Source organism: Cynocephalus volans, chromosome 7, assembly GCF_027409185.1.
Source record: "Cynocephalus volans isolate mCynVol1 chromosome 7, mCynVol1.pri, whole genome shotgun sequence".
NCBI classification, from domain to species: Eukaryota; Metazoa; Chordata; class Mammalia; order Dermoptera; family Cynocephalidae; genus Cynocephalus; species Cynocephalus volans.
In genome coordinates, this window is record NC_084466.1 from 4,692,610 (window position 1) to 4,719,106 (window position 26,497).

Below are 26,497 nucleotides of genomic sequence, written 5' to 3' on the forward strand. Positions count from 1 at the left end.
GAAGAACAAAGGACATCTGGGTTGAGTGATACAAGGAATGAGGTTCACATTTTGTTCACACCTGTATTTACAATTACAAGAAACACAAGAGAAGAGCCTGTGCAATGTGGTATAGGATTTGAGAGTTGGCTTTGGAATAGCAATCGCATTGTGAGTGGGTAAGGGAGGTTAAGGCTTGGGTATAAAACTTAAGCACAAGGGTCGAAGCACTCGTGGCCTTCAGAGAACACAGGACTCAAGCTGAGGGATACTTTTCCCCACCTGTTATGCTAACCAGTAGCTTAATTTGCATTGTTTTGCAGGGCACAGATTACCTGTTAAGTTATTAATTTCTTAACATATATTTTTCCAGAAATAACCACAATTCATGTGTTACAGTATTACATAGAATTAAATAAGAATGAGGAAAACCAATTTATGAAACTGGATGTTAATAGAACTCCACCCAAGTAGAATTAAAAACATCGCTGTCATTAGGAAAGGGACATGGATTAGCAACTCCATTGGCCACGGGACAGAGTTTCTTCTCTGTCTGTCATCAACCTTGATTCCCCATCCAAAAGGCAGTTACTGGCTAGTCACCCACTTGAGAACTAGAGGTAAGAGAGGAGCTTTTTTACAATCACTGGATGCATTAAAAGGGTCCCGAAAGCACTAAAATATTTCTCAGGGTTCCCCACTTGTTATAAGAGATGGACTTTGTCTCCAAAGAAAATTTAGTCCGTTGGTTTTGAGAAATTTTTGAAAGACCAGTTCTTAAGAGTTTATATATATGTATGTATACATATACACATAAAGTTTTCATATATGAGGGTACTTCAAAAAGTTCATGAAGATATTTGTATTGTCTTTCAATTCTATTTTTTCACGAACTTTTTGAAGTACCCTCATATATAAGATATTATCTACATCTATCTATATATATACAGGATGGCTTCATTGGAACAACCTTAATCATTGTTTCATATTAAAATTTTTGGTAAACAATATTCCAATAATTCTATCACTGGAACATATGAACAGGCATGAGTTTTGCTATTTTATAGAATAAAGATAAGTAATGGAGGCTAAACTTAGTTAATTAAGTACTATGAATAATGATGCTTAAGAGCGACAGTAAAATATCAAGCCAAATGAATGATAAAGAGGTATTAGTTAGAGTTATCCAAGATGCTATAACAGACAAACCACAAATTCAGCAGCTTGCTCACATCAAGGCTAGAATCTGATCAGTGGGTGGCCGTCCACGTTGCCATGAGTGTACTTGGAGGATTCCACATCCAGCTTTGGAATGGGAAAGGTCATAGAAATCAGACAAGGGAGGTTTTCATGAGCCAAGCTTGGAAGTGGCACTTGTCACTAAGGCTCCCACACTGTTGGCCATGACTGCTCCTAAACACAAGGGATGCCAGGAAGTGTAGTCTAGCTACATACTCATGAGGAAGAAGACTCAGATCTGCAACTGTGACCCTGGGGTCAATTACAGTGTCTTTAAGACCTAGGGCAAGCCATGTGGGCAAATGCTAGGGAAAAGGAAAGCAGATGTCAGGAAGAATTAGGAAGGAAAAGAGACAAGATTTTGCCAAAGTAGGCAAAATATGAGAGCCAATTTTTTAATCAAAAACTTTCCAAAAGTAGATAATAAAGATCACCTGCAAGTGTATAAAATTAATTTAAATCCACTTGGGCTTCAAAATCGAGGCTTTTTATATCATTAACTTGATGACTCTTCTTTCCAGTATCATAGTTCATCTGTTTTAGAAGCTATTTCTGACAGAGTCAGAAATACAACATCACAGTTTCAAATAATAATGTAATCATGGAAATCAAAGAAGAATCAGGCCTACTGGGTCTACTGAGGAGGTCAAAAACTAAATCCCTTCATCAATGCTAGCTGAGTATATGTCAGCACATGAGAATCTTTCTATTCTTTTAGCCTGAATTTTGCTTTCAAAATTGTCAGGAAATATGGGTTCCAGGTTTCCCAGGAGTCTTTCTTCCAATTCTCTGATATCTTGGGCAGGAATAGAGCTATATGTTTAATATTTTCCACTCACAGAAAAGGCAAACATTTACCCTTTAATTATACTCTGAGCAGATCAAAGTTCCCAAATTTAGTAAAATGGTTTTGAAGAAAGTCATAATACAGTACAGTCATAATTGGTATTTTATAACTTAAAAGTTTCCCTTTTTTATGATCAACACTTATACAGCTAATGGTAATTTTAACTCCACTTAAACACATAGTAATAGGTAGATTACTCACTCCATATAGCGGCCATCTAGCAATTCAGGCATGCTCCTGTCTCAGGGCCTCTGCTGTCCCCTCTGCCGGGAATGCTGTCCCCTGACATCAGCATGGATGCTTCCTTAACTTATTTACTATATCTCTGCTCAATGAGGCTTTTGCTGATCCCCCGATTTACAGCTGCAACTCAACCCAATCTTCCTCCACACCAGTCTGGTCCCTCTTGGTCCTGCTAAACCTGTTTGACCTTTTCTTCTTTCCATATGTTTTATTGCCCTTTAGTGTATTATACATTTTACTTAAATGTTGCTTATTGCTCTCCCATGACAGAATTTTTCTCTAATAGGCTTTTTATTTTTATAGCCATTTTAGGTTTACAGAAAAATTGAGCAGGAAGTACAGACAGTTCACATACCCCAGCCCCTACTCACAGTTTCTCCTACTATTAACATCTTACATTAGCGTAGATCTTTGTTACAATTATGAATTGATGTTGATACAAAGTTGTCCTATGGATTTTGTCAAATGTGTAAAGTCATGTATTCACCAACACAGTATCATACGGATGGTTTCGTTGCCCTGAACATCCTCTGTGCTCCATCATTCATCCCTCCCTGCCTTCTTCCTCCCCTGTGACCCTGGAAACCACAATCATTTTGTTTTTAAAATATATTCTCAATTGCCTCAAAAATTCATCATTTTTTGTGTTGGTGACAATCAAAATCCTCTCTTCTAGCTAATGGAAAGTATGTAATAAATTGCTGTTGGTTATAGTCACCCTATAGTCCCATGCTAGAATCTAATGTCCATGAGGGCAAGGAAGTTTGTTTTATAGACGAACTGTGCCTGGCACAAGCAGAACCTTAATAAATATTCGTTGATGAAAGAATAAATGAATAAATCTCTGAAGATTTAATTTTACACAATCTACTCTCTAGAATTCAAAGTTATGTATATTATAATATGCTTTAAGTTGCTTTACACATTATGCATACATGCATGCATATAATTACACAGTTATATACATTAAACCTATGTATATTGTTCTTTATGGGCAATATAAGGGATCTTACAGGGTCATTTTCATTGTATGTGTCTTTTCAAATTGCATAACTTCAGGAGCCAGTCATCATATAAAATGTGACTTTACTTTAATATCTGATGAGAGATACAACTGCCTGTGATTCTACTTACCAAGTTTACTGGTACATTTTTAACACTGGACTGAATCAAAAATATTTAATGAAGTTAGGGAATAATACATCAGTTTGCTTCTCTTAATTCTTCTGGGGCTGCTACTGGTTGACAATTAAATTGAGCTGGCAATTTATTGAGTGCTTTGTGTGTGGAATTCAGAAGGGATTAAGATGAATCCAGTGCATTCTCTATAAGCTCAAAAGTCTATCAGGGTCCACACACGCATGCACACACACATGTGCACACACGCAGGCACATGCACGCACACGCAGGCCCCCACACATGCATGTACGCATACACACACTTACACACACACAATTATAACAAAATTAGTTGTATAAAAAGGATATGTATTATGGTGTTACAGGAGCAACATAACAGAGGCAGCTAATGTGCTTGGACAGGTACTCCAGGAAGGCCGTGAAGAGGAAAATAGTGTTAAAGAAGAGTCTGGAAGTTCATAGACGAATGTGGACAACATTCCGGTCATGTACTCAGTATTAGGAAGAAGTCAGAAGTGTGGACTTAAGTCATAAAAAGTGTGGAATAATTGTTATCTATACAGAAAAATGTAAAGTTATATTGCTAACTTACACTATTCTCAAAAATAAAGTCCAGGTAGTTTAAATTCCTAAGTGCAAATTAAAAAATAAATAAATAAAGCTGGAAGATATCTTTGTGGTAGGCAGCAGGGTAAGAAAGATTTTCTTTTCTTTTTTCTTTTCTTTTTAATATGAAAGATTTTCTTGAACAGGACAACAAAAGCACAATCACTAATGGTAAGGATTTGGAGTAAGCCCACAACGGCCTCATTCTCTTACTGATTACAACAAAAACTTTGGATAAAATACAAAAATGTTTATCTGAGGAATCAGAAGAGTAAACAAAAGCAAGCAGATCGTGAAAGGGAACGAAAATTTGGAGAATAAAGACAGAAAAACGGCAAGCTCAGATGAAAGAAAACTAAAAGAATTCTTAAACCTGCTAACGATGAAATGCCAAAGGAAGATCATCAAGCTGATATGAAATGACACCAGAAGGAAACCCAGAACAAATAAAGGAAAGCAACATAAATGATAAGTATTGGGATTGACACAAAAAGTTCTTTTTCTCCACTATTTTTCTCCATGTATGATCATGGGAAGCAAAAGTCAGGACACTGCCTGGAAGGTTTCAATGTCTATGATGTAGGACATGTGACAACTATAAAGTAAAGGTCAGTGGTAGAGGGTAAAGGGACCAATATGGTTGACCATAAATAGACTGAAATTAGATATGCACATATTACAATAACAAAAGCAACCACAAAAAATTGTACATACAAAGATATATGCTAAGATACCAATAGGTAAATTAAAAGGGAATATTAAAAAAAATTCAAATAATCCAAGGGAAGCCATCATCAAGCAACAGAACAAAAACAGTGGTGAGAAACAGAAAATACGACCCAAAACTGATACACCTAAATCCAAGCAGATCACAATTACACAACATATAACGGCCTGACAAGAGGTTGCCAGTTAGATAAAGACAAACACCCATCTGTATGCTCCCTATAAAACCTCATATTAAATATAGAGACACAAACCCATTAAAGTAAAATGATGGTTTTTTGGGGGGTCAGAGAGGGCAAAAAAGTTCTAAAATTAGATTCTGGTGATAGTTTCACTACCCTAAGAACTTACTAGAAAACACTGAATTGTGCACTTTAAATTATGACATGTGTGGTATGTGAATTATATCTCAATAAAGCTGTTTAAAATGAAGTAAAAGTGAAAAACATACATTGAGACAACAATCAGAAGAATGATGAAATAGCTGTATTAATTTGAAAGTAGACTTCAGAACAAGGAGTATCATAAATTAAAAACTGCATAGCAATAAATAGATCTTTTTACCAAGAAGATGCAATAATCTCAAAGGTCTATGTATCTAAAAACCGAACTTCCAAGTACATGAGGCAAAAACCGATAAAAATGAAAGGAGAAGGCAGCGAGGCCACAGTTACATTTGTAGACTTCTCTCAGTAATAGATAGGAAAAACATACAGAAATTTAGCAAGGGTATGGAACTAGACACTATCAGCCAACTTGATCTAATTGACATCTCCAGAAAACTCTACCCAACGAGAGCAGTTTTCCAGTGCACACGGAAGTTTTACCAAGATAGACCATATCCTGAGCCATAAAACAAATTCTAATACCTTAAAGAGAATTGAAATCGTATAAAGTATATTCTCAGATTGTTATGGAATTAAGCTGGATATCATTAACAGATATAAATTTGGAAAATCCCCAAATATATGAAAAGTAAACAAAATTAGTCAAAGAGAAAGTTCCAAAAGAAATTAGAGAACATATTGAATTGAATAAAAATAGAAACAAAACACATCAAGATTTGCAGGATGCAACCCAATACAGTGTTTAGACAGAAATTTACAGCATTGAATTCTTTATACCTAAAACCACTGATCTATGTTACCTACTTAAGAATCCAGAAAAAGAGAAAATTAAATGCAAAGCAAGCAGAAGGAAAGAATAAAGAGGAGGACAGAAATCAATGAAACAGATAAACAGTAGAGAAAAATCAATAAAGTCAAAAGCTAGTTTTTAAAAAGCTCAATAAAATCGATAAACTTCTAGCTAAGCTAACCAGAAAAATACAATAAGCAAAGCATTTTCCATGCATGAAACTGGCAAGGAATGTTATCCAGAATATGTGAAGAATTCCTACAATCATTAAGAAAGTCATGAGAACCAGCTAGAAAATAGGAAAAGGGTGTATTTAGACTGACAACTCTGAGATTATATGAAAATGCATTCCATGGCAACTAGAGAAATGTAAAGCAAAACCACGATAAGATCCATTTTATTCTTATACATTGGCAAAAGCGTAAAATGAAGCATTAATCCAAGTGTTTACCAGAAGAACTGAGAAACTGCATTTCCTTTTAGAGGTATGTAAATTGCTTTGACCATTTCGGGGAGTAATTTGGCAACAACCGCTAGGTTCGAAAGTGTCCATACACTCAGCAGCACTTCCATTTCTAGGGGAACTTTTGGCATTTCCTTTTTTTTTTTTTTCCAATTCTGAGTTAGAGGCATTTTCAGTGACGTTCATTACAGCATTGTTTGTAACAGAGATTACTTGGAAACTTATTTCTCATAGAAGTTTTCTACCCCACTTTATCAAATTGAGAACATGTTGTTCTTAAGTAATGCCATGATCAACCACGTTTACATAAAACTTGTTTCTGAGAAAAGTTTCAAATGGAGAAGGCATGTTTATACCTAAAAAGTGAGTAATATAATTTTCTTCTGGTGTTGAAAGAGAGCTTATAGTGGCACCAGTAAGAATGTATGCTGATGTCCTTGGCTATTATAACCTCTAGCCCTGGAGTAGAAGGTTTAGCATAAAAGTCCCACCTGTCATATTGCCACTGAGCATTGAGCACCATCCGTCTCCCTATACCTTTCATGAAGACCACTGAATTCTGTTTTCTGTGGACCACGACACAACCCCAACCTCCTTGTGCAGATCTGGAGCAAGATAACTACAGCTTCCTGAGGCACTGCCACACCCTGGGGCTAGGGGTGGTCAGGCAGCACATGAGCCACCCTTGAGGGTGTGGACATTGTGTGTCCCTGTCATCCTTTCTCTCTCCACTGGCTTGCTCTCTGTGGAGCTGTTCAAGGAACACAACTGCAACATTGTGCTAAGCAGGTGTGTTTGTGTCAACAGTAGTTTCTCTTAGTATTGAGCTCTCAACCCTAAGGCTTTTACATTTAACCTGGAGCTAATACTTAGAATAAAACAACAACAGAGAGCAACATGTATCAAAATAGGAAAAAAAAAATTTCACCTCAACAACAACAACAAAACATTTGTAGAATAATCTGCAGGGATGGATACATTTATTTACATTTTAAAAGCATGCACAGCACTGGTTACTGTTTATAAATATGATATGATTTATGGATACATACACACTCAGCAAAAGTGCACACAGATGAAGGGCTATGTGCTAACTCAAGATGATTATTCACTTGCGGTGTGATGGACAGGGACGGGATCAAGTACCGGAATATCTATTTCTCTAAAAATATAGTTCTAAAGCAAACATGGCAAAATGCTAAGTTTTACTCAAGTTGAGTGACTTACTAATCACTGTGCTTTTTTCCTAAGATTATAATATTCTATAATAAAATATGGTTTTAAAGTCACATGACAGATTTTATCAAAATGCCAAATAAGTTTTGGGTTCTGTTGGCTCTACTTAATCTCCTACATATTTTAGGTAGTATCTGCCATGTTAAAGTCAGAACTGGTGTTCGGAATCTTGACACTGAAAAAAGAGAAATATGATGATAACAATAGTAAGCATTTTTTTGAGCACCTGTAATATTCCAGGCAGCAGGCTTGGCACGTTACGTATATTTTCTTTATTCTACCTGCAAAATAATTACTATTTTCTACACCCATATATTAAATAACAGACCTGTGATTCTTATCTAGTTCTTTTCTTTTCTTTTTTTCCCCTTTTTTAATTAAAAATCTTAATTAAATTAACATTGAAATTATTAGCTAGAATTTATACTGAACCACATTTTCTCAAATGCATTGCTACTTCCTCACCTATACGATAGTGTTGCTAATTGCAGATTTCCCATCTGGAGGGTAGCTTACAGCAATATGACAAGACCTTTTTCCTCTTTATAAACGTAGTCACTATTCTGATTTCTTATTCTTTCAATATTTCTTACAGTTGAATTTTCCTTGTTGGTACAGTAAGACATACTTAGTAATGTCATAACTAGAAAAACACTATACATTTAAACACTTTGGGGATATACATATGGTGTGATTTTATGATGGAAGAAATACAAAACATCGGATATATTGTTGGTTTTTACTTCTAGATTTCTGTGTATCTATACAGGACATGACCTTTCCCTGTCGAAAATGCTGCCATTTCACACATACCATCAAATTAATTTACTGCCTTCATATCTTGCACACGATACGCAAGTCACGAGTGGTGAATACTGATTCCCAGAAACCTGAGCTGTGCGAAAGAGCTCTCTGTGATAGATCTACCTCTGTTCAGACCTTATATATGATTATATGAAATATATATTGATGCATGTTTCTTTTAGAAAGGATTATCTAATTTCTGCCCCTTGCATGTGCTTTAGAATTATCTCTTAATGAATAAACTAAATGTGTCTACTTTTCATTATTTTATCTAACACACAATTTTGATTCCATGCTATAATATATTTTGGGCAGTCCGTATGACAAATAAAATAAATATAGAAGGAAGTCATTAGATTTATTTAGTGCCTTGCAACTCTTGATTTTGTTGATATGTGGCATTACAAAAAGGTTTCTTTGATGGTTCAGTAAAAACAAACCACATAACAATTTGTTTCTTGATGCGGATCAATTGCACATTGATTATGTTATGGCTTTCATTGGCAGTGATGTCAGGAGTGGACTAGATATTTATTAAGGTCTTGGGTGCTAGATTGCCGATTGCCACTATTTTATCCAAGGACATCAATAATTTCTCACAATAAAGGTTTGCATATGACCAATATTTATAATAACTTTTTATGTTCTTTAAAAAAAAGAGGTTTTTTTATTGTTGTTGTTTGACAAGAAATATGCTAAATGCCCATAACAAAAATAAAAGATCATGAGCAATCAATGTTACTGTGGAGAGAGCAGCTGAGAGGGATAAAAAAGCACGAAGGAAAAGCTGATCCGGTCAAGTGGGAGTGTAAGTACAAATGGGCCGTGCGCAAATGGAAAGAGGAAACACCTCATTTTTCAACGTCGTGCGTGGACCCCTAAACAGATGTGCAGTTTTTACACCAAGAGCAAGCACTAAACATTTTAGTTTATCCATCCCTTTCTGCTACTGTCCTGCCTTCCGGATCCCCCACTTCCCACAGCCTCACACTTGTGCTCTATTTATAATCCGGGGCTCCTGTGCCAGGCTTCCCGGCCCTCTGAGTCAGCAGAGGCTGCAGAGAAGTCATTCTGGGCTGGAGCTGTTCTCAGTATTTCCTTCACTGCTGAGTCTTCCAGCACTGAGTTACTTCTAAGGGACTGCATCATGCTAAATGGCACAAACTTAAAAAAAAAAACAAAAACAAAAACAAAAAACCCAACTAAATCTTATAAAATGGTAAGTAGATAAATAGATATATGTACTTTTATAAAAGCAGTCTAATTTCAAAGCCAAGTTGAAATGCATCTGTAACCTATGAAGTTCCATATTTGAGCCCTGGGAAATGCCGTGAAGCTCCCCTCAAGAGTTAGTATGTGGAATTCCAGGATATTATCATCCATTGCTGGTTTTCTTTTTTTTTTTTTTTTTTTTTTTTTTTTTTTTATTATTATTTTTATTTATTTTTTTTTTTTAATTTTATTTTGTCGATATACATTGTAGCTGATTAATGCTCCCCATCACCAAAACCTCCCTCCCTTCTCCCTCCCCCCCTCCCCCCCAACCATGTCCTTTCTGTTTGTTTGTTGTATCAACTTCAAATAATTGTGGTTGTTATATCTTCTTACCCCCCCCGCGTTTGTGTGTGTATGTGTGTATGTGTGTGTGTGAATTTATATATTAATTTTTAGCTCCCACCAATAAGTGAGAACATGTGGTATTTCTCTTTCTGTGCCTGACTTGTTTCACTTAATATAATTCTCTCGAGGTCCATCCATGTTGTTGCAAATGGCAGTATTTCATTCGTTTTTATAGCTGAGTAGTATTCCATTGTGTAGATGTACCACATTTTCCGTATCCACTCATCTGATGATGGGCATTTGGGCTGGTTCCAACTCTTGGCTATTGTAAAGAGTGCTGCGATGAACATTGGGGAACAGGTATACCTTCGACTTGATGATTTCCATTCCTCTGGGTATATTCCCAACAGTGGGATGGCTGGGTCGTATGGTAGATCTATTTGCAATTGTTTAAGGAACCTCCATACCATTTTCCATAGAGGCTGCACCATTTTGCAGTCCCACCAACAATGTATGAGAGTTCCTTTTTCTCCGCAGCCTCGCCAGCATTTATCGTTCATAGTCTTTTGGATTTTAGCCATCCTAACTGGGGTTAGATGGTATCTCAATGTGGTTTTGATTTGCATTTCCCGGATGCTGAGTGATGTTGAGCATTTTTTCATATGTCTGTTGGCCATTTGTCTATCTTCCTTAGAGAAATGCCTACTTAGCTCTTTTGCCCATTTTTTAATTGGGTTGCTTGTTTTCTTCTTGTAAAGTTGTTTGAGTTCCTTATATATTCTGGATATTAATCCTTTGTCAGATGTATATTTTGCAAATATTTTCTCCCACTCTGTTGGTTGTCTTTTAACTCTTTTAATTGTTTCTTTTGCTGTGCAGAAGCTTTTTAGTTTGATATAATCCCATTTGTTTATTTTTCCTTTGGTTGCCCGTGCTTTTGGGGTCGTATTCATGAAGTCTGTGCCCAGTCCTATTTCCTGAAGTGTTTCCCCTATGTTTTCTTTAAGAAGTTTTATTGTCTCAGGGTGTATATTTAAATCCTTAATCCATTTTGAGTTGATTTTAGTATATGGTGAGAGGTATGGATCTAGTTTCATTCTCCTGCATAACGATATCCAGTTATCCCAGCACCACTTGCTGAAGAGGCAGTCCCTTCCCCAGTGAATAGGCTTGGTGCCTTTGTCAAAGATCAGATGGCAGTAAGTGTGAGGGTTGATTTCTGGATTCTCTATTCTATTCCATTGGTCAGTGTGTCTGTTTTTATGCCAGTACCATACTGTTTTGGTTATTATAGCTTTGTAGTATAGCTTAAAGTCAGGTAGTGTTATGCCTCCAGCTTTATTTTTTTTGCTGAGCATTGCTTTGGCTATTCGTGGTCTTTTATTGTTCCATATAAATGTCTGAATAGTTTTTTCCATTTCTGAGAAAAATGTCTTTGGAATTTTGATGGGGATTGCATTGAATTTGTATATCACTTTGGGTAGTATGGACATTTTCACTATGTTGATTCTTCCAATCCAAGAGCATGGGATATCTTTCCATCTTCTTGTATCCTCTCTTATTTCTCTCAGCAGTGGTTTGTAGTTCTCATTATAGAGATTTTTCACCTCCTTGGTTAACTCAATTCCTAAGTATTTTATTTTTTTGGTGGCTATTGTAAATGGGCAGGCTTTCTTGATTTCTCCTTCTGCATGTTCACTATTGGAGAAAAGAAATGCTACTGATTTTTGTGTGTTGATTTTGTATCCTGCTACTGTGCTGAAATCATTTATCAATTCCAACAGTTTTTTTGTAGAGGTTTTAGGCTGTTCGATATATAGGATCATGTCATCTGCAAACAGGGACAGTTTGACTTCATCTTTTCCAATCTGGATGCCCTTTATTTCCTTCTCTTCTCTGATTGCTCTGGCTAGTACTTCCAACACTATGTTGAATAGGAGTGGTGAGAGTGGGCATCCTTGTCTAGTGCCTGTTCTTAAAGGAAAAGCTTTCAGCTTTTCCCCATTCAGGATGATATTGGCAGTGGGTTTGGCATATATGGCTTTAATTATGTTGAGATACTTTCCCTCTATACCTAACTTATAGAGGGTCTTTGTCATGAATGAGTGCTGAACTTTATCAAATGCTTTTTCAGCATCTATAGAGATGATCATATGGTCCTTGTGTTTGAGTTTATTAATATGGTGTATCACATTTATTGATTTGCGTATGTTGAACCAACCTTGCATCCCTGGGATGAATCCCACTTGATCGTGATGAATAATTTTTCGTATGTGTTGCTGTATTCTGTTTGCTAGTATTTTAGTGAGGATTTTTGCATCTATATTCATCAAGGATATCGGCCTGTAGTTTTCTTTTTTGGTTATATCTTTACCTGGTTTTGGTATCAGGATGATGTTTGCTTCATAGAATGAGTTTGGGAGATTTGCGTCCGTTTCAATCTTTTGGAATAGTTTGTAAAGAATCGGTGTCAATTCCTCTTTGAATGTTTGGTAAAATTCTGCTGTGAATCCATCTGGTCCTGGGCTTTTCTTTGTTGGGAGCCTTCTGATAACAGCTTCAATCTCCTTTATTGTTATTGGTCTGTTCAAATTTTCTACGTCTTCACGGTTCAGTTTTGGGAGCTTGTGTGTGTCCAGAAATTTATCCATTTCCTCCAGATTTTCAAATTTGTTGGCGTATAGTTGTTTATAGTAGTCTCGAATGATTCCTTGTATTTCAGATGAATCAGTTGTAATATCGCCTTTTTCATTTCTAATTTTTGTTATTTGAGTCTTCTCTCTTCTTTTTTTTGTTAGCCATGCTAATGGTTTGTCAATTTTATTTATCTTTTCAAAAAACCAACTTTTTGATTCGTTGATCTTTTGAATTGTTTTTTGGTTTTCAATTTCATTCAGTTCTGCTCTGATCTTAATGATTTCTTTCCGTCTGCTAACTTTAGGATTGGATTGTTCTTGTTTTTCTAGTTCTTTAAGGTGAAGTGTTAGGTTGTTCACTTGCCATCTTTCCATTCTTCTGAAGTGAGCATTTAATGCAATAAATTTTCCCCTCAATACTGCTTTTGCAGTATCCCACAGGTTTTGGTATGATGTATCATTGTTTTCATTAGTTTCAATAAACTTTTTGATTTCCTGCTTGATTTCTTCTTGGACCCATATGTCATTAAGTAGAATGCTGTTTAATTTCCATGTGTTTGTATAGTTTCCAGAGTTTTGTTTGTTATTAATTTCTAGTTTTAATCCATTGTGGTCTGAGAAGATACATGGGATAATTCCAATTTTTTTGAATTTATTGAGACTTGATTTGTGACCTAATATGTGATCTATCTTGGAGAATGATCCATGTGCTGATGAGAAGAATGAATATTCTGAGGTTGTTGGGTGGAATGTTCTGTAGATATCTGCCAATTCCAATTGGTCTAGAGTCTTGTTTAGATCTTGTGTTTCTCTAGTGATTCTTTGCCTAGATGATCTGTCTAATATTGACAGTGGAGTGTTCAGGTCCCCTGCTATTATGGTATTAGTGTCTATTTCCTTCTTTAGGTCTAATAGAGTTTGTTTTATAAATCTGGCTGCTCCAACATTGGGTGCGTACATATTTATGATTGTTATGTCTTCTTGATGGATCAGTCCTTTTATCATTAAGTAGTGTCCCTCATTGTCTCTTTTTATGGTTTTTAGTTTAAAGTCTATTTTGTCAGATATAAGAATAGCCACTCCAGCTCGTTTTTCTTTTCTGTTTGCATGGTAAATCTTTTTCCATCCTTTTACTCTTAGTCTGTGTGAATCTTTATGGGTGAGGTGGGTCTCTTGTAGGCAGCATATAGTTGGGTCCTGCTTTTTGATCCAGTCAGCCAGTCTGTGTCTTTTAATTGGGGAATTTAAGCCTTTAACATTAAGAGTTGTTATTGAAAGGTGTTGATTTATTCTTAGCATTTTATTGGTTGTTTGGTTGTCTTAGGTGTCTTTTGTTCCTTGCTTTCTGATTTACTGTTTGGTTTCTTTGTTTGTTGGTTCCTTAGGTTGTAGATAGTGTTTTTGTTAGCTTGTTTTCTCTTCATGAATGCCATTTTTATTGTACTAGCGGGTTTAGATTTTTCTTAGGTTTTTATGGCAGTGGTAGTTATTTTTCAGGAACCAAACCCAGTACTCCCTTGAGGATTTCTTGTAAGGGTGGTCTTGTGGTAGTGAACTCCCGCAGTTTTTGTTTGTCTGAGAAATATACTATTTGCCCCTCATTTCGGAAGGATAGCCTTGCAGGGTAGAGTATTCTTGGCTGGCAATCTTTGTCTTTTAGTATTTTGAAAATATCATCCCATTCCTTTCTAGCTTTTAGGGTTTGTGATGAAAAGTCTGATGTTAACCTGATTGGGGCTCCCTTATAGGTGATTTGACGCTTCTCTCTTGCAGCTTTTAAGATTCTCTCTTTGTCTCTGAGTTTTGCCAATTTGACTATGACATGTCTTGGAGAAGGCCTTTTTGGGTTGAATACGTTTGGAGATCGTTGAGCTTCCTGGATCTGAAGATCTGTGATTTTTCCTATACCTGGGAAGTTTTCCGCCACTATTTTGTTGAATATGTTTTCAATGGAATCTCCATTTTCCTCCCCTTCTGGAATACCCATGACTCGGATATTTGAGCGCTTGAGGTTGTCTGATATCTCTCTCAGATTTTCTTCCATGTCCTTGATTCTTTTTTCTTTCTTTTTGTCTGCTTGTGTTATTTCAAACAGCCCATCTTCAAGTTCAGAGGTTCTCTCTTCAACTTCGACAAGCCTGCTGGTTAAACTCTCCGTTGTGTTTTTTATTTCGCTGAATAACTTCTTCAGTTCAGCAAGTTCTGCTACATTTTTTTTCAGGACATTGATTTCCTTGTATATTTCCTCTTTCAGATCCTGTATACTTTTCCTCATTTCATCATGATGTCTAGCTGAGTTTTCTTGTATCTCATTCAGTTTCCTTAGAATTATCACTCGAAATTCCTTATCAGTTATTTCAAGGGCTTCTTGTTCTATAGGATCTAGAGTATGAGATTTATTAACTTTTGGTGGTGTACTTTCTTGATTTTTTGTATTTCTGGTGTCTTTTTTTTGGTGTTTATTCATTGTGGCAGGGGGTTTCACAGTCCACCGGTTTAAGACTAATGACTAACTAGGATGTTGCTGTGGTTGCCAATTTGGTATGGCTCCCGCTGTGACTGCTCAGTTGGCCTCTAGTGTCTTGTGTGTGTGGTTGCCTCGGGTCTTGGGCTTCTCCGGGGATCCACCTTTCTGGTCAGCTTGTACTCTGCTGGGCTGGTGGATCACGTACCACAGGGTGTGTGATCTCTGTTGAGCTTTCACTTTCTGTACAGGACTTCACCCCGTTCAGTGTGCTCTGGCCCAGGCTGTTAGATCGTGCAGTGGCGACCCCACCGGGTGTGTGGTTTCTGTCGAGTCTCCGCCTCCCTGGCCGCAGGTCTCCCCCCTCTGTGCACACTGTGCTGGGTTGGGGCGTGTCTTCTGCACCCCTCGTCTATCAGCTGGGCCTTCAAGACCCTGCTCAGCACCGCCTCGCCCAGGAAGTCTACCAGGTTTCTGCTAGGCACAGACGACCAGTCTCTCTGGGTGCCTTTGTAGCACTGTGTAGATCTTTCTCGGGTCTTGTTCACCTTTGTATCCCCCCGGTATAAACCGAGTCTAGTGCCCGCCTGCAGCCTGCTCTCCGGCAGGTTCAAGCAGACCTGGGAACTCTCCTACCACACTATTCCCAACCAGAAATTCGTTAGGCTTTTTTCCAAACTGGTGGTCGCAGAGATGGTATCTGCCTCCCAGTAACAGGAAGTTTACCGGGGCCGGAGTCCAGGGTGTGGTGGAGTGACAGTCGGCCCGCCCGTACTTCCTAGCCCTCCCAAAACTGGTCGGGACGCCCCACACCCCCAGCCCTGCCAGAGAACCGTGGAGGGAGTGGGAGAGGAGGTCGGCCCGCAGGGTCCGGAAAGCCCCGCGCCAGGCCAAGCAAATGGGCTCAGTGATGGCCGAGCAGGGCGGAGCTGCCCGCACCTGGGAAAATGGAGGCAGCACCGGGGCAATGAGTGGCCTGGTGGTGCAGGCAGGGAGCCGCGTGGGCATCCACCCCCCGAACAGAGCTGTGCCAGGGATCACTCACAGTGCTGTGCCAGGTCGGGCGCTCGCTCTGTCTCTGGTTTGTTGCCTTCCGTGTTCTCGGCGCTGCCGCCTCGGGCTGTTCAGTCGCGGCGCCGCTCGGGCGCTCCCAGGAGTCTTCTTTAATGCCGGCCTGAAACCTCGAATCCTGGATAGGGCAGCTGGCCGCCTTCAGTGCGGCCCCAGCCTCCGGGATCCTGGCTGCATCCACAGCAGCCCTGGCGCCGTGTTCCCTGTTTCAAGACTCGCTTTTGCAGCTAAGAATCAGTTCTTTTCCTGCTCCACACTTCAAAGCTGTTGCCTGTAAATGAGGCAGCCTCTCCTGCCGGGGGCAAAGTGGCGTTGAGCCCCCACGACCGGCCAGCAGCAGCAGTCCTCCCTTAAGAGATGGCCAGAGAAAGGTCCACAAGTTTCCCGGCTGCCTGAGGCCCAGTGGCCACCTTTTCCACCTCAGCTACTCCGCGCCAGCCGCCGCAGCCGCCGCCATCTTGAAAACCCCATTGCTGGTTTTCTTCATGCCCGATGCTATGTAGGGAACATCACAGCATGCACCTACTGAGCCTTCTCTATGCAGCTTAAGCGAGAACAGCCACATTCATCATACGCCTAATGGCTCAGCTTGTGCTATTTTCAAATATTTTAAGAGAAATTAATTTTTACTGCTTTTATGTAAAGCTATTACATTTTGCAAATTAATAAAAAAATGTAATGGATTATAACATAAACTACATTTTCTTTATTCTGTATCTGGAGGAAGGAAACAACCACTATTTACTGAGACTCTATCCCTGTTAGAAAATGTTTTACATCTATATAAAAAGCAAATAAAAAGTTTGTACACTCAATGTAAAAAAATGCTTGTTTGGATGTTAAATGGATTTTATGAATAATAACAATAAAATTAGGTTAGCATTTAAGTCAAAATTCTTTTTTGCAAGCGATGGAAACTAACTCTGGACATCTTAAGCAGGCAGAGGCATTATTGGAAGGCTAAAGAAGGCCATGACGTTAGCAGAAAAGGTCCGGCAAGCAGGCAAACTGGACGTAGTAATTGAGCAACAGACAGAGTCTGGGTCATATTCTTCTGTTGCCACCGGACACGGCCACCACTGCTAGATGTCACCGCATGATGCTATGTCTATTCTTCTCATGCCTTCCACTCCATGTCTCTCGCTCCATATGCATGGCAGATAGATTGACAGAGCCCACCTCACATATTTGTCTAACTGTCAAGGAGGGGAGGAATAAGAGATCTCTCCCCTTCTATTATCATTGCAGTGGGTCAGAAACTTAAACTTGTGATTAACAGCCAAAGCACCAAGTCACAAATGCCCACTATGGCTACTTACACTTTTACCTTGAACCGAAAATTCTTTAAATTTTATAAAATTGTTGGGTAATACTTCCATTCCTTTTAAGGTGTTATGGTATGTTCATTCTCAGAAAGAAGATTTTGATCCTGACATTCATTCAAACTGTAAACCTAGTGAATTTTCCATGTGATCATTAACAAATTACTAAATCTATTTCCTTTTTCTTAAATCTAAAATGCCCATACATTTTATCTTCCTTAAAGATATTTCATTAAAATCACTGATGATGCTAGTTAAAATATAGACACCCTCAAAGAGGGATTCAATTTTTAGTCAACATTTAATTTTACTGCTGCATGCCCAATCTGTCCAGGACTGATTTTGTAGAATTTCTATGTAACTGCATTAGTAGAAAATCTAAAGGGTAGTGTGTCTGTATGTGTCCATACTTCCTCTACAAATGCCACACAAGAGATAAATTCTGAAAGACCTATGGCCATTAAACTCCTAGTTTCACATAATGATTACAGCGTCTCACCAGTGAGAAATCTGGCCCAGAATTTGCATGGGAGAAAATGAGCATGGTTTTCCATCTTCTTGAGAAAAAAGAAAAGGTGCTATGAAATGACTGGTAGCTAGTGTTTCATCAGAGATGTATGTATTTAAAAACAAGCCCCCTTTGAAAACTGGGAGTGGAAAATGGTTCCCAATGACCTTTCCCATCTCTCTGTGCTTCTTAGCCAAATCCATGAAAGATCAGAAGAAATGTTAGAGAGATGCCTATTTTCAAAATTACTCCTCTTCTGTATGAGCCACACTGTAGTGAAAGCCCTGAAAAGGATGTCAGATGACTATGATTGCGTTGTAATGTACAGGAATCAACCCTATAATAAAAATCAAACCAGAATTCAGTACAAGAAGGTACACCTGTGAGTCATCTTAGATGACACGACTATAATGCTTACAAGGTAAAGTAGATGCACTCCAAGGCACAGAGGGAAGATTAGGACAATCTATTATTACAACTCATCAACATTTTCCTTCTATTCCAGTGCCTATATATCAGTAAAAGTGATTTCAGCAGATTGCCTACTGTAAGATTTATTTTTAAGATTAAAATTATTGATTTTTCTCACTACCTCATCAGTGTTACTTAGAAAAATCTCAGCTGATAATGTGGCCTTGCCTATATAATACCAACTATTCACATGAAAACCAATCATTAGCTGGATAGTTGATTTCAGAAAAACAACTGGATACTTGGGTGAGATTTTTTAGATTTTTAGGTAGATGTCTGACATAATAAAAATTGTGCTGTAACTTTATATAAAATAAGAATCCTGTTTCTAAATTAATAATATTTTCATATATCAATAATAAAGTCTTTAAAATTATTGGTTTGTACACCATCTTTAATGCAATATCATATCTTTTTGAAGATAATTATTAAAAGCAGTATTTTAAAACTTAACATGAAAGGAATGGAACACCAATTTATGATATAATCCTTTTTCTTTCTAAAACCAATAGTAATTTTTTTTCTTGAAATAATCTTCTTTATTTTGATGAAATTTTTAAGCCTAAATACATTCAATATTTACATAAAATTAGTGATATACATCTGAACAGTTTGGTGATTTTATGGTGTTTTCATCATATGTTACATTTTAAATGAATTTGGATTACACGGAATTTGGAGGTGGTAACTAGAATATAACGGCATGCCATAAAACCACAGGCACTTCAAGCATTTCATTCTCATGTTGTGGTCACTTGTATTCTTCTCATTTTAGCTGAGGTCAAATGTGGAAAACACATCAACAACATTCAGCAGGTGCAATATCATCTTCACCTGACAGTGATTTTTAGATTGACACGATATGACTCATGTCTACAATATTCCATTAAAATCATTTATTAATTATTAGCTGTTTTAGACTTTAAAAAAAGAAGCAAGCAGATAATTGGAGTCAGCTGAGACAGAGAAGAGAGTTGAACATTGACTTGAAGAAGCACAGGGCAGAGGTGAGAATAACTGTGTTAATGAGTGTCTTGTGATTTAATTTCAGTCATCACTGCCTACATGAACAAGGCATCTTTACCTGAGTGGTGTGACTCTCCCGATGTCTCTGAAATGATGATGTCGTGGTGCTGCTTACACACAACCTGGAGTATCCATCTTCTTCAGGTAAACCTATTGAGGCCAACACAAATCAGCAGTTAAGTTGTGTCTCCTTTCCCCAAATAAAGTAAACTGTGTACTTACTGTAATATACTAAAATTACATATTTTACAGATGGAGATGATCGTCCATAAACACTAATCAAATACTCAATTTTTCAATGAAACATGGGCATCCAAAATATTGCTGCAGTTGTATGTAGTAAAAGAAGACACGCACTGATAAAAGGAGTAAAATGATAATAAAGAAACACATCCCAATAGCACAAAAATGAGCAAAAGAGCATTGGAGGGAAGAAGGGAAACTGTTCTAGAGACCGGGAATATTTGCTGAAGCATCGACGGGAAAGGGAGGCACGTGGCCTATGGAGAGAAGACAGATTCACTTGGGCCCCTACAGAAGGTGCAGCTGGCATTTCATTTGTAGGAGAGTAGGGAGTAGAGAAGGGATTAAAAAACAGATAAGACAGAAACAAGTCTATGTATCAGATGAATTCCATTGAAGGTAGTCAATTTTGTACACAAGAGAAGAAGGAATTTAGGTGAGTTTCCATGAGGAAAAGGTTGGGGTAGCTGCCCATTCACAACATGCCATTCACAACCAACTATATAGGATAAGTTGTGGGTTTCAGGAAATTTGCATGCTCCTTTCCCCAACCAATATAGAAGTACCTATGAGGAACTAAAGAATTTTAGTAATTATCCTTCGTGATAGAAGCAGTGTTTCTCAACCTTGGCACTTTGGCATTTGGGGCCATAAAATTCTCTGTTGTGGGGACTGTCCTGTGCATTGTAGATTGTTTAGCAGTACCCACTAGATGCCAGTAGCATCCCCATTTGTAACAACCAACATGTTTCCAGACATTGCCAAATGTCTTCTGGGGGGCGAAATTGTCCTTCCTCCAATGGTTGAGAATCTTTGTGATAGAGGTATCATGTATCACCACAAGTGACTTGATTAATAAACACAAATAGATAAAAAGAGAAATGACCACCCAATGGAAAAAGTTCAACTCAGAGAACTTTAAATACTGAAGCAATTACTACTCTCATCTGAAGGTATAATTAACTGGCATGGCATAATTGATTAAACATACACATGATTCCTAAATTAAAAACCATTAGAAAATCACTGCACATTGTTCCAATTACAGGAGTGAATGAGTTCCTCAGGGAACTCCACACAGTCCTGTTAACACCTAACAATGCCTGCCAATTGATCTCCGTGTTTATGTACGAATACCACAATAGGGAAAGCTCAACTGCACAGTCCAAGCAGACTACAGCCAGCACCTGGAAACTGGCACACCTGTGGATGCGGAGCCCTGTGCTGGAGAGTGGGTCCCAGCTGTCCAAGATAGCAATCACCTTCATTTGTAAGTGGGAATATGGTGTTTAGACACTGGGGTAGCAAGTAAAGGAAAGGCTCCAACCAAGTAGCACATGTTGGAACACTCTGGAGCTCAAACAAGTAGGAGGGTATATGGAAGTCTAAGATCAGACACAATTTGGAATTTCAGGCAACTAGATAAGCAGAGGGTTGGAGCCACAAAATCAATCAACCAACCAATCAATCAACCAATCAATCAACAAAATGTGTTTCCAGGCAGCAGGGCACAGCACAGGGCTGGAGATTCAGGAGAAGACCTCCCTCTTAGAGGAGAGTCAAGGCTATGTGTGAAGGGGGAAAAAGGGCAGACTGATGAGCAAGACAAATGCCCACTTCTAGAGAGAAACCAGTTCGCTGGACGTCTTCCTGAGACAGGGGATCAGAGGCAGGGAAAGAAAATTGTGATCCATTATTCAGAGCTACATTTTTATAAATGCAAAGTTTGTTCTCAGAATCACAACAGAAACTTGGTTTAGATGACAAAGGTACAATCTCACAGCCAGATCAATGGCATGATGGGTGTTACCTAGGGTCAGTTTAATGAAGTTAAGAAATATTTATGAACATTTTCTGAACACGGCACTGGGAACCACGACAAAGAGCCAGGAAGAGTCTACCCCTGAGGAGCTCATCACTGAATGAGGGGGACTCTTCACCTGAACACACATGGGAATGACTCAGGGGTTCAATACAGTGCAGGTAGCTCAGAGGAGGATCTTGGAGAAAGCAGGGATTAACCCCAACCGAAGGGACTGGAAAAAAACCTTCCTGGTGCTGCAGCAGAAGGATCTGGGCCTTCGGGATGAGAAGACTTTCAAAAGATGAAGTTGAGAAGGGCATGCCCGGCTGAGAGAATAAGTGAGCTAAGGCAATGAAAAACCAGACAGCTCCATGGCTGGGGAATTGATGACATGGCCAGGGCGGGACACCTGGAGAATGTACTGGAAGTACAGGAGTCCAGATGGTAAAGGGCTTTCCACAGCACTTCACACAAAAGTGACCATATTGTGTAGAGAATAGGTAGCACTGCTGATCTCCAAGAAGAGCGGTGACACCATTTTACGTAAGAGGTGAGTCAAAAGGAATTTCATGGCTAATGACTAAAGAAAACATTGGCCCAGATCCTGTAGCTGGCTCAACAGGGAGGGACACATGGCTCCAGTTTGGGGCAGGTGGGGGAGGACAGAAGTAGAGGCAGGCAGATGAGGAGGGACTGGAGAAGGGGTTAGAGGAGTGGACAGTGTGAAATGTCTGGGGCAGGAAACCCTGAAGGCTGCAGCGACAGGTGAAGGGCCCTCAGGATGGCCAGGACCCTCAGGATGGCCAGTGTATCCAAGTGGTGTGAGCTAGAGGGACAGGGTGTTGCCAGGAAGCTGCGAAGGCATGAAGGAGGCTAGACAGTGGGATTTTTACTCTTTGACCAACAAACTATTTTATTTTGCTGTCATATTAGAAGCAGCACCTTTTTAAAAACAAAATGATCTAAAAATGACACCAAAGGCACAGGCCACGAAGGAAAAAATGGATCAATGCCTCTATAGAAACATTAAAAATAAATATATGTTAAAAATATCATCAAAATAAAATTCAAATTAAAAAGATCAATATAGAACATTTAAATACATTAAATAAAAGGCTTTATTATTCTTTAAACACATTAAAAATCAAAATAAACAACCTATTCTTGGATTTTTAAAAGTGAACAAAGAATTGTCTAGAAAATGGAGAAAGAATTAAATGACCAATAAATAATAAACATGCTTATTTTCATTAAGTATTCAAAGAAATGTTTATAGAGATACAAAAACTTACCCACATTGCCTATCAAAGTAACATAGATTTCAAAACTTTTTGTTATAGAATTTTCAAACATATGAGGATACTTAAAAAAGTTTGTGAAAAAATTGAATTGAAAAATAACATAAATCCTTCCATGAACTTTTTGAAGTACATTCATGTATAAAATTAAAAAGAATAAATATGTAGTGAAACTCCAAGCTTTAAAACTGTCAATATTTCATTCGTTTCATCTATTTCTCACTATTTTTTGAAAGTTCCAGAAATCATGTCCTTTCACCTGTAAATACTTGAGAATCTGTCCAAAACTGATAAGACCATGTTTTTTTTAACATAGCAGGGGTTTCCTCATACAGCTAAGGAGACTATTGTTAAGCAGAGGCCCTCAGAAAAGCCCCAGAATCTCCCAGGGTGCAGAATTCCACACTGCAGCTTAGGGTGGAAGAGTCCCAATCAGTCTTGGGGAACACTTAGAGTTATATTGAAGCCCTTTATTTTCACTGTCATTGGAAGGTAGGATTTCCTTGCAGAACGATGCTCTCACAGAACTGTTCTTATTGTCACATCCTTCTCCCAAGACCAGGCTGAGAGCTGATAATTCCTAGTGTAGAGAGTCACACGTCCTCTTCCCAGCATAGGGTAGTGACAGTGTGCCTCAAAGAGCTGAGCATGTCCATTTGATACTAACCCTTTATTTTAAAAAGCCATTCTTGCCCAAATTGTAGCAAGGGCTGAGGTCTTCTGAAGCTGCGCCTACCCTACCCTGCAAATGCCCAGCGCCCCTACTCAGAGAAAGCACCCAGAAGCTCCGAGAAAGGAATTCTGCAAAGGCCAATCTGCACAGTGTAATAGACAGGATATGGACACCCGACAGAACTTGCTGCTCTCCATTTGAGCTCGGGAGAGGAAAAGCCAGAAAGGCGGTTGCCTTGACTGAGGGTCTAAGTGGACCGAGAAGCCGCTGCTTGCCCTTTTCTTGTGTATTGGGTTACACTCAGAGCTTTGTAAGTGAGACCTTTTCCCAGGACACAGAGATGATCACATACTGTGATTTTCGACAGCAGGAGACTCTTTGGTCATGAAGTCTACTTTCAGAGCCTGGTGGGCTCATTTCAAGTCTTACAAGAAGAGAATGGGACAGACTGTAAGGGGTAGCACGACACTGAATTCTACATGGTCAGCCAGTTTGAACCTGCTAGTCACACCTCTGTCACTTTGTAGGGATCCAAAGCTGCTCAGTCAATAGCAGTGGGAGTTGTATTCTCTTCTCACATCCTCCCTGTTTACCAAGCCCTCCGTAATCTTCAATTCCTCCCTTTTCTATGAATCTGGACATCCGTGTTCTCCCAGCTCTTCAATGCCTGTTCTATTCATATATCTGCATTTCTGTCCTTCTCAACATGTCTTTCTCTGTTTAGAATTTTACATGGTTTTGTGGTCAGATTTTTTTTTTTTCTCATTCCTTTTTATACTTCCTCTTCTGATGCTGTAAATAATCCCCATGCCTCCAGCTTCTTTGAAAATCCTGCCTTTTCTGTATGTCCATCCTGAAACTCTTGCCTGAACTCCAAAACTGTGACCATCATTTATGTAGCAATCACTTGTAGGCAGAAGTCCTTACTTCTTGAACTCCAAATGCACCTACGGGTTTAACCTTCTTTTAGAATTTCCCTTCTTTGACACCCCCCTTCATCTTGGCTCCTATTCCAATACATTCTCTAATTCTGCTTGGTATACAAAACCTGCAGAGGCTCAGGTGAGGGAATACAAAAGTGGTCCCCACTCCAAAATAATGTCCTGTTTTACTGCTCACCCTGAATAGTACAATCAGGTGCATTTCTACCAAATATCAGATAATGCCCCCTCAAAACAAGGACAACCCTTTCAGAGAGATTCTTTAAACTGGCATTCAAAGCTCTGTACCTCTTAGCAGTTTCATTCCATCCTACTTACCTGTTCCTGCCACAAATACATAGAACAGCAAATTTATGGAAATGTGCTTCCTTCTTGTCTGAATCCTACTCATTTGGAAAATCCCAGCCTTTTCCATGAAGGATCCTTAATAATCCCAGCCCACCAGCATATCCCTCATTTATGTGGAAAGTAATAGAGTAATCATTATTTAAGTGACGTATTTGACACTTGTTACTAACTGCCCTACTTTGTAATCTCTTTTGATATGTATTGTCAATGTTCTTTGTAGTTTCACTGTTCACCTAGAGGACACCTTGTGCTGCTTGGGTATCATATCACTTCCCATGCATACCACAACACCCATGTACAATTGGGGTGCTAAATAAATGCTTTGATGAACTTATGTGCACCTGCCTCTTCACTAGGCTTCCTCCTGCTAGACTGCCCTTCATATTATTTTAAATCCTCCAACGTAAGTATAAAACAGAACCCTGCCCTAAACTCTGCCAGTATATTTTTGCTTCTGTTCATCCCAGGGGATCCAAATTGTAATGTCTGTCATTGCCCTGAATACCCGTGTAGGCCATCAAAATGATATGTATGTTTGACTACACACATGTGCATTTGGGTCCATGTACAAATGAGACATGAGGCATTGAACATATATAGTAGCCTGCATGTTCTTGGAGAATCGATTTCACTGCTTTGCACCCCATGTACCTCATGTATCTCATTTTTGTTTTTATTCAATAAATCCTCATGGATCTTCTAGCTTTAAAACACATAAGATTTTATGATAACTCTGTATAGGTAATATTTATTAAGCACTAACTTTGGGCTAGCATCATCATACGAAATACTCATAGCAACCCATGAGGTAGGTTCTTAGATTATTCCCATTTATAAGATAAGATAACTGAAAAGCAGAGAGGTTAAGTAACTTGCCCGTGGTCACGGAGTTGATAAGCATCAGAGCTGGGGTTTGAACACAAGCACAAGGACTCCTTGAGCACCAGGGACAATGTCACACTGCAAGGAAATAGCAGAGTGACACTGCACTCCATCCGTTTTCAACCCTGACTTCTCAACTACAGTGGAGAAAGTTGATTAAATGATGACCAAATTAAAAATTACTTAATATGACTTCAAAATGCTTTTAACTAGAAGGAGGAGTGGGGTGGGGCTTTGTAGATGTCCCAGGAGCTTTTTTTCTTTGCAAAGGTATCTTCTGCTGCTCAAAATAGATCATTGCCCAATATCGCGGACTGTCAAATGAAGACTTGCTTCCTTTTCTCCAGCTGTTAGGCTTTGAGGCAGACGGCAGTACGAGCTCCAAAGAATCTGTACAATTTCCATAAACAAAGTGATGTTGCAAAATGCATATTTAAAGACATTTTATGGGCTGAGGTTCTATGGCCAGCTGTGTGGACCTATTTCGAGGTGCAGCTGATAGAAGCCAGTCTTAGATGCTCCCAGCATCAGTGTGGTGTGGGGCTCTAACAGGACTGAGTTCAATGTGGCTCTGGAGTCTATGCAAAGAACGCAGAGCTCCTGGCCCTGCTAATGATTTCACCCAGTTCTTCCCCTTAGCCTTTTCACAACACAGATAACCCTTACTGTGCACTGAGGATGAACATAATGCAAATAAAAAGAGAGACAATCTTTTCAGAATGATAAATGTAAACTCAAATGCAATGACTGTGTTCTTTAATTGCCATTTTTTCCTGATGCTCAGCAATAAAATGTATATTCATTGAGCAGCAAGAAAGAAAATCATACTGA

The 26,497-nt window shown here is 38.7% G+C and overlaps 1 protein-coding gene across 1 annotated transcript in view; it reads right to left on the reverse strand.

Annotated features, from left to right (window-relative positions):
• The window catches only part of MYO16 (myosin XVI), a 491,528-nt gene that overhangs the window by 12,171 nt on the left and 452,860 nt on the right, over window positions 1-26,497 (reverse strand). The window contains exon 33 of the mRNA XM_063102217.1: window positions 19,536-19,627. Coding sequence (XP_062958287.1) covers window positions 19,536-19,627 — 92 coding nt within the window. The remainder of the gene's footprint in view (window positions 1-19,535; window positions 19,628-26,497) is intronic.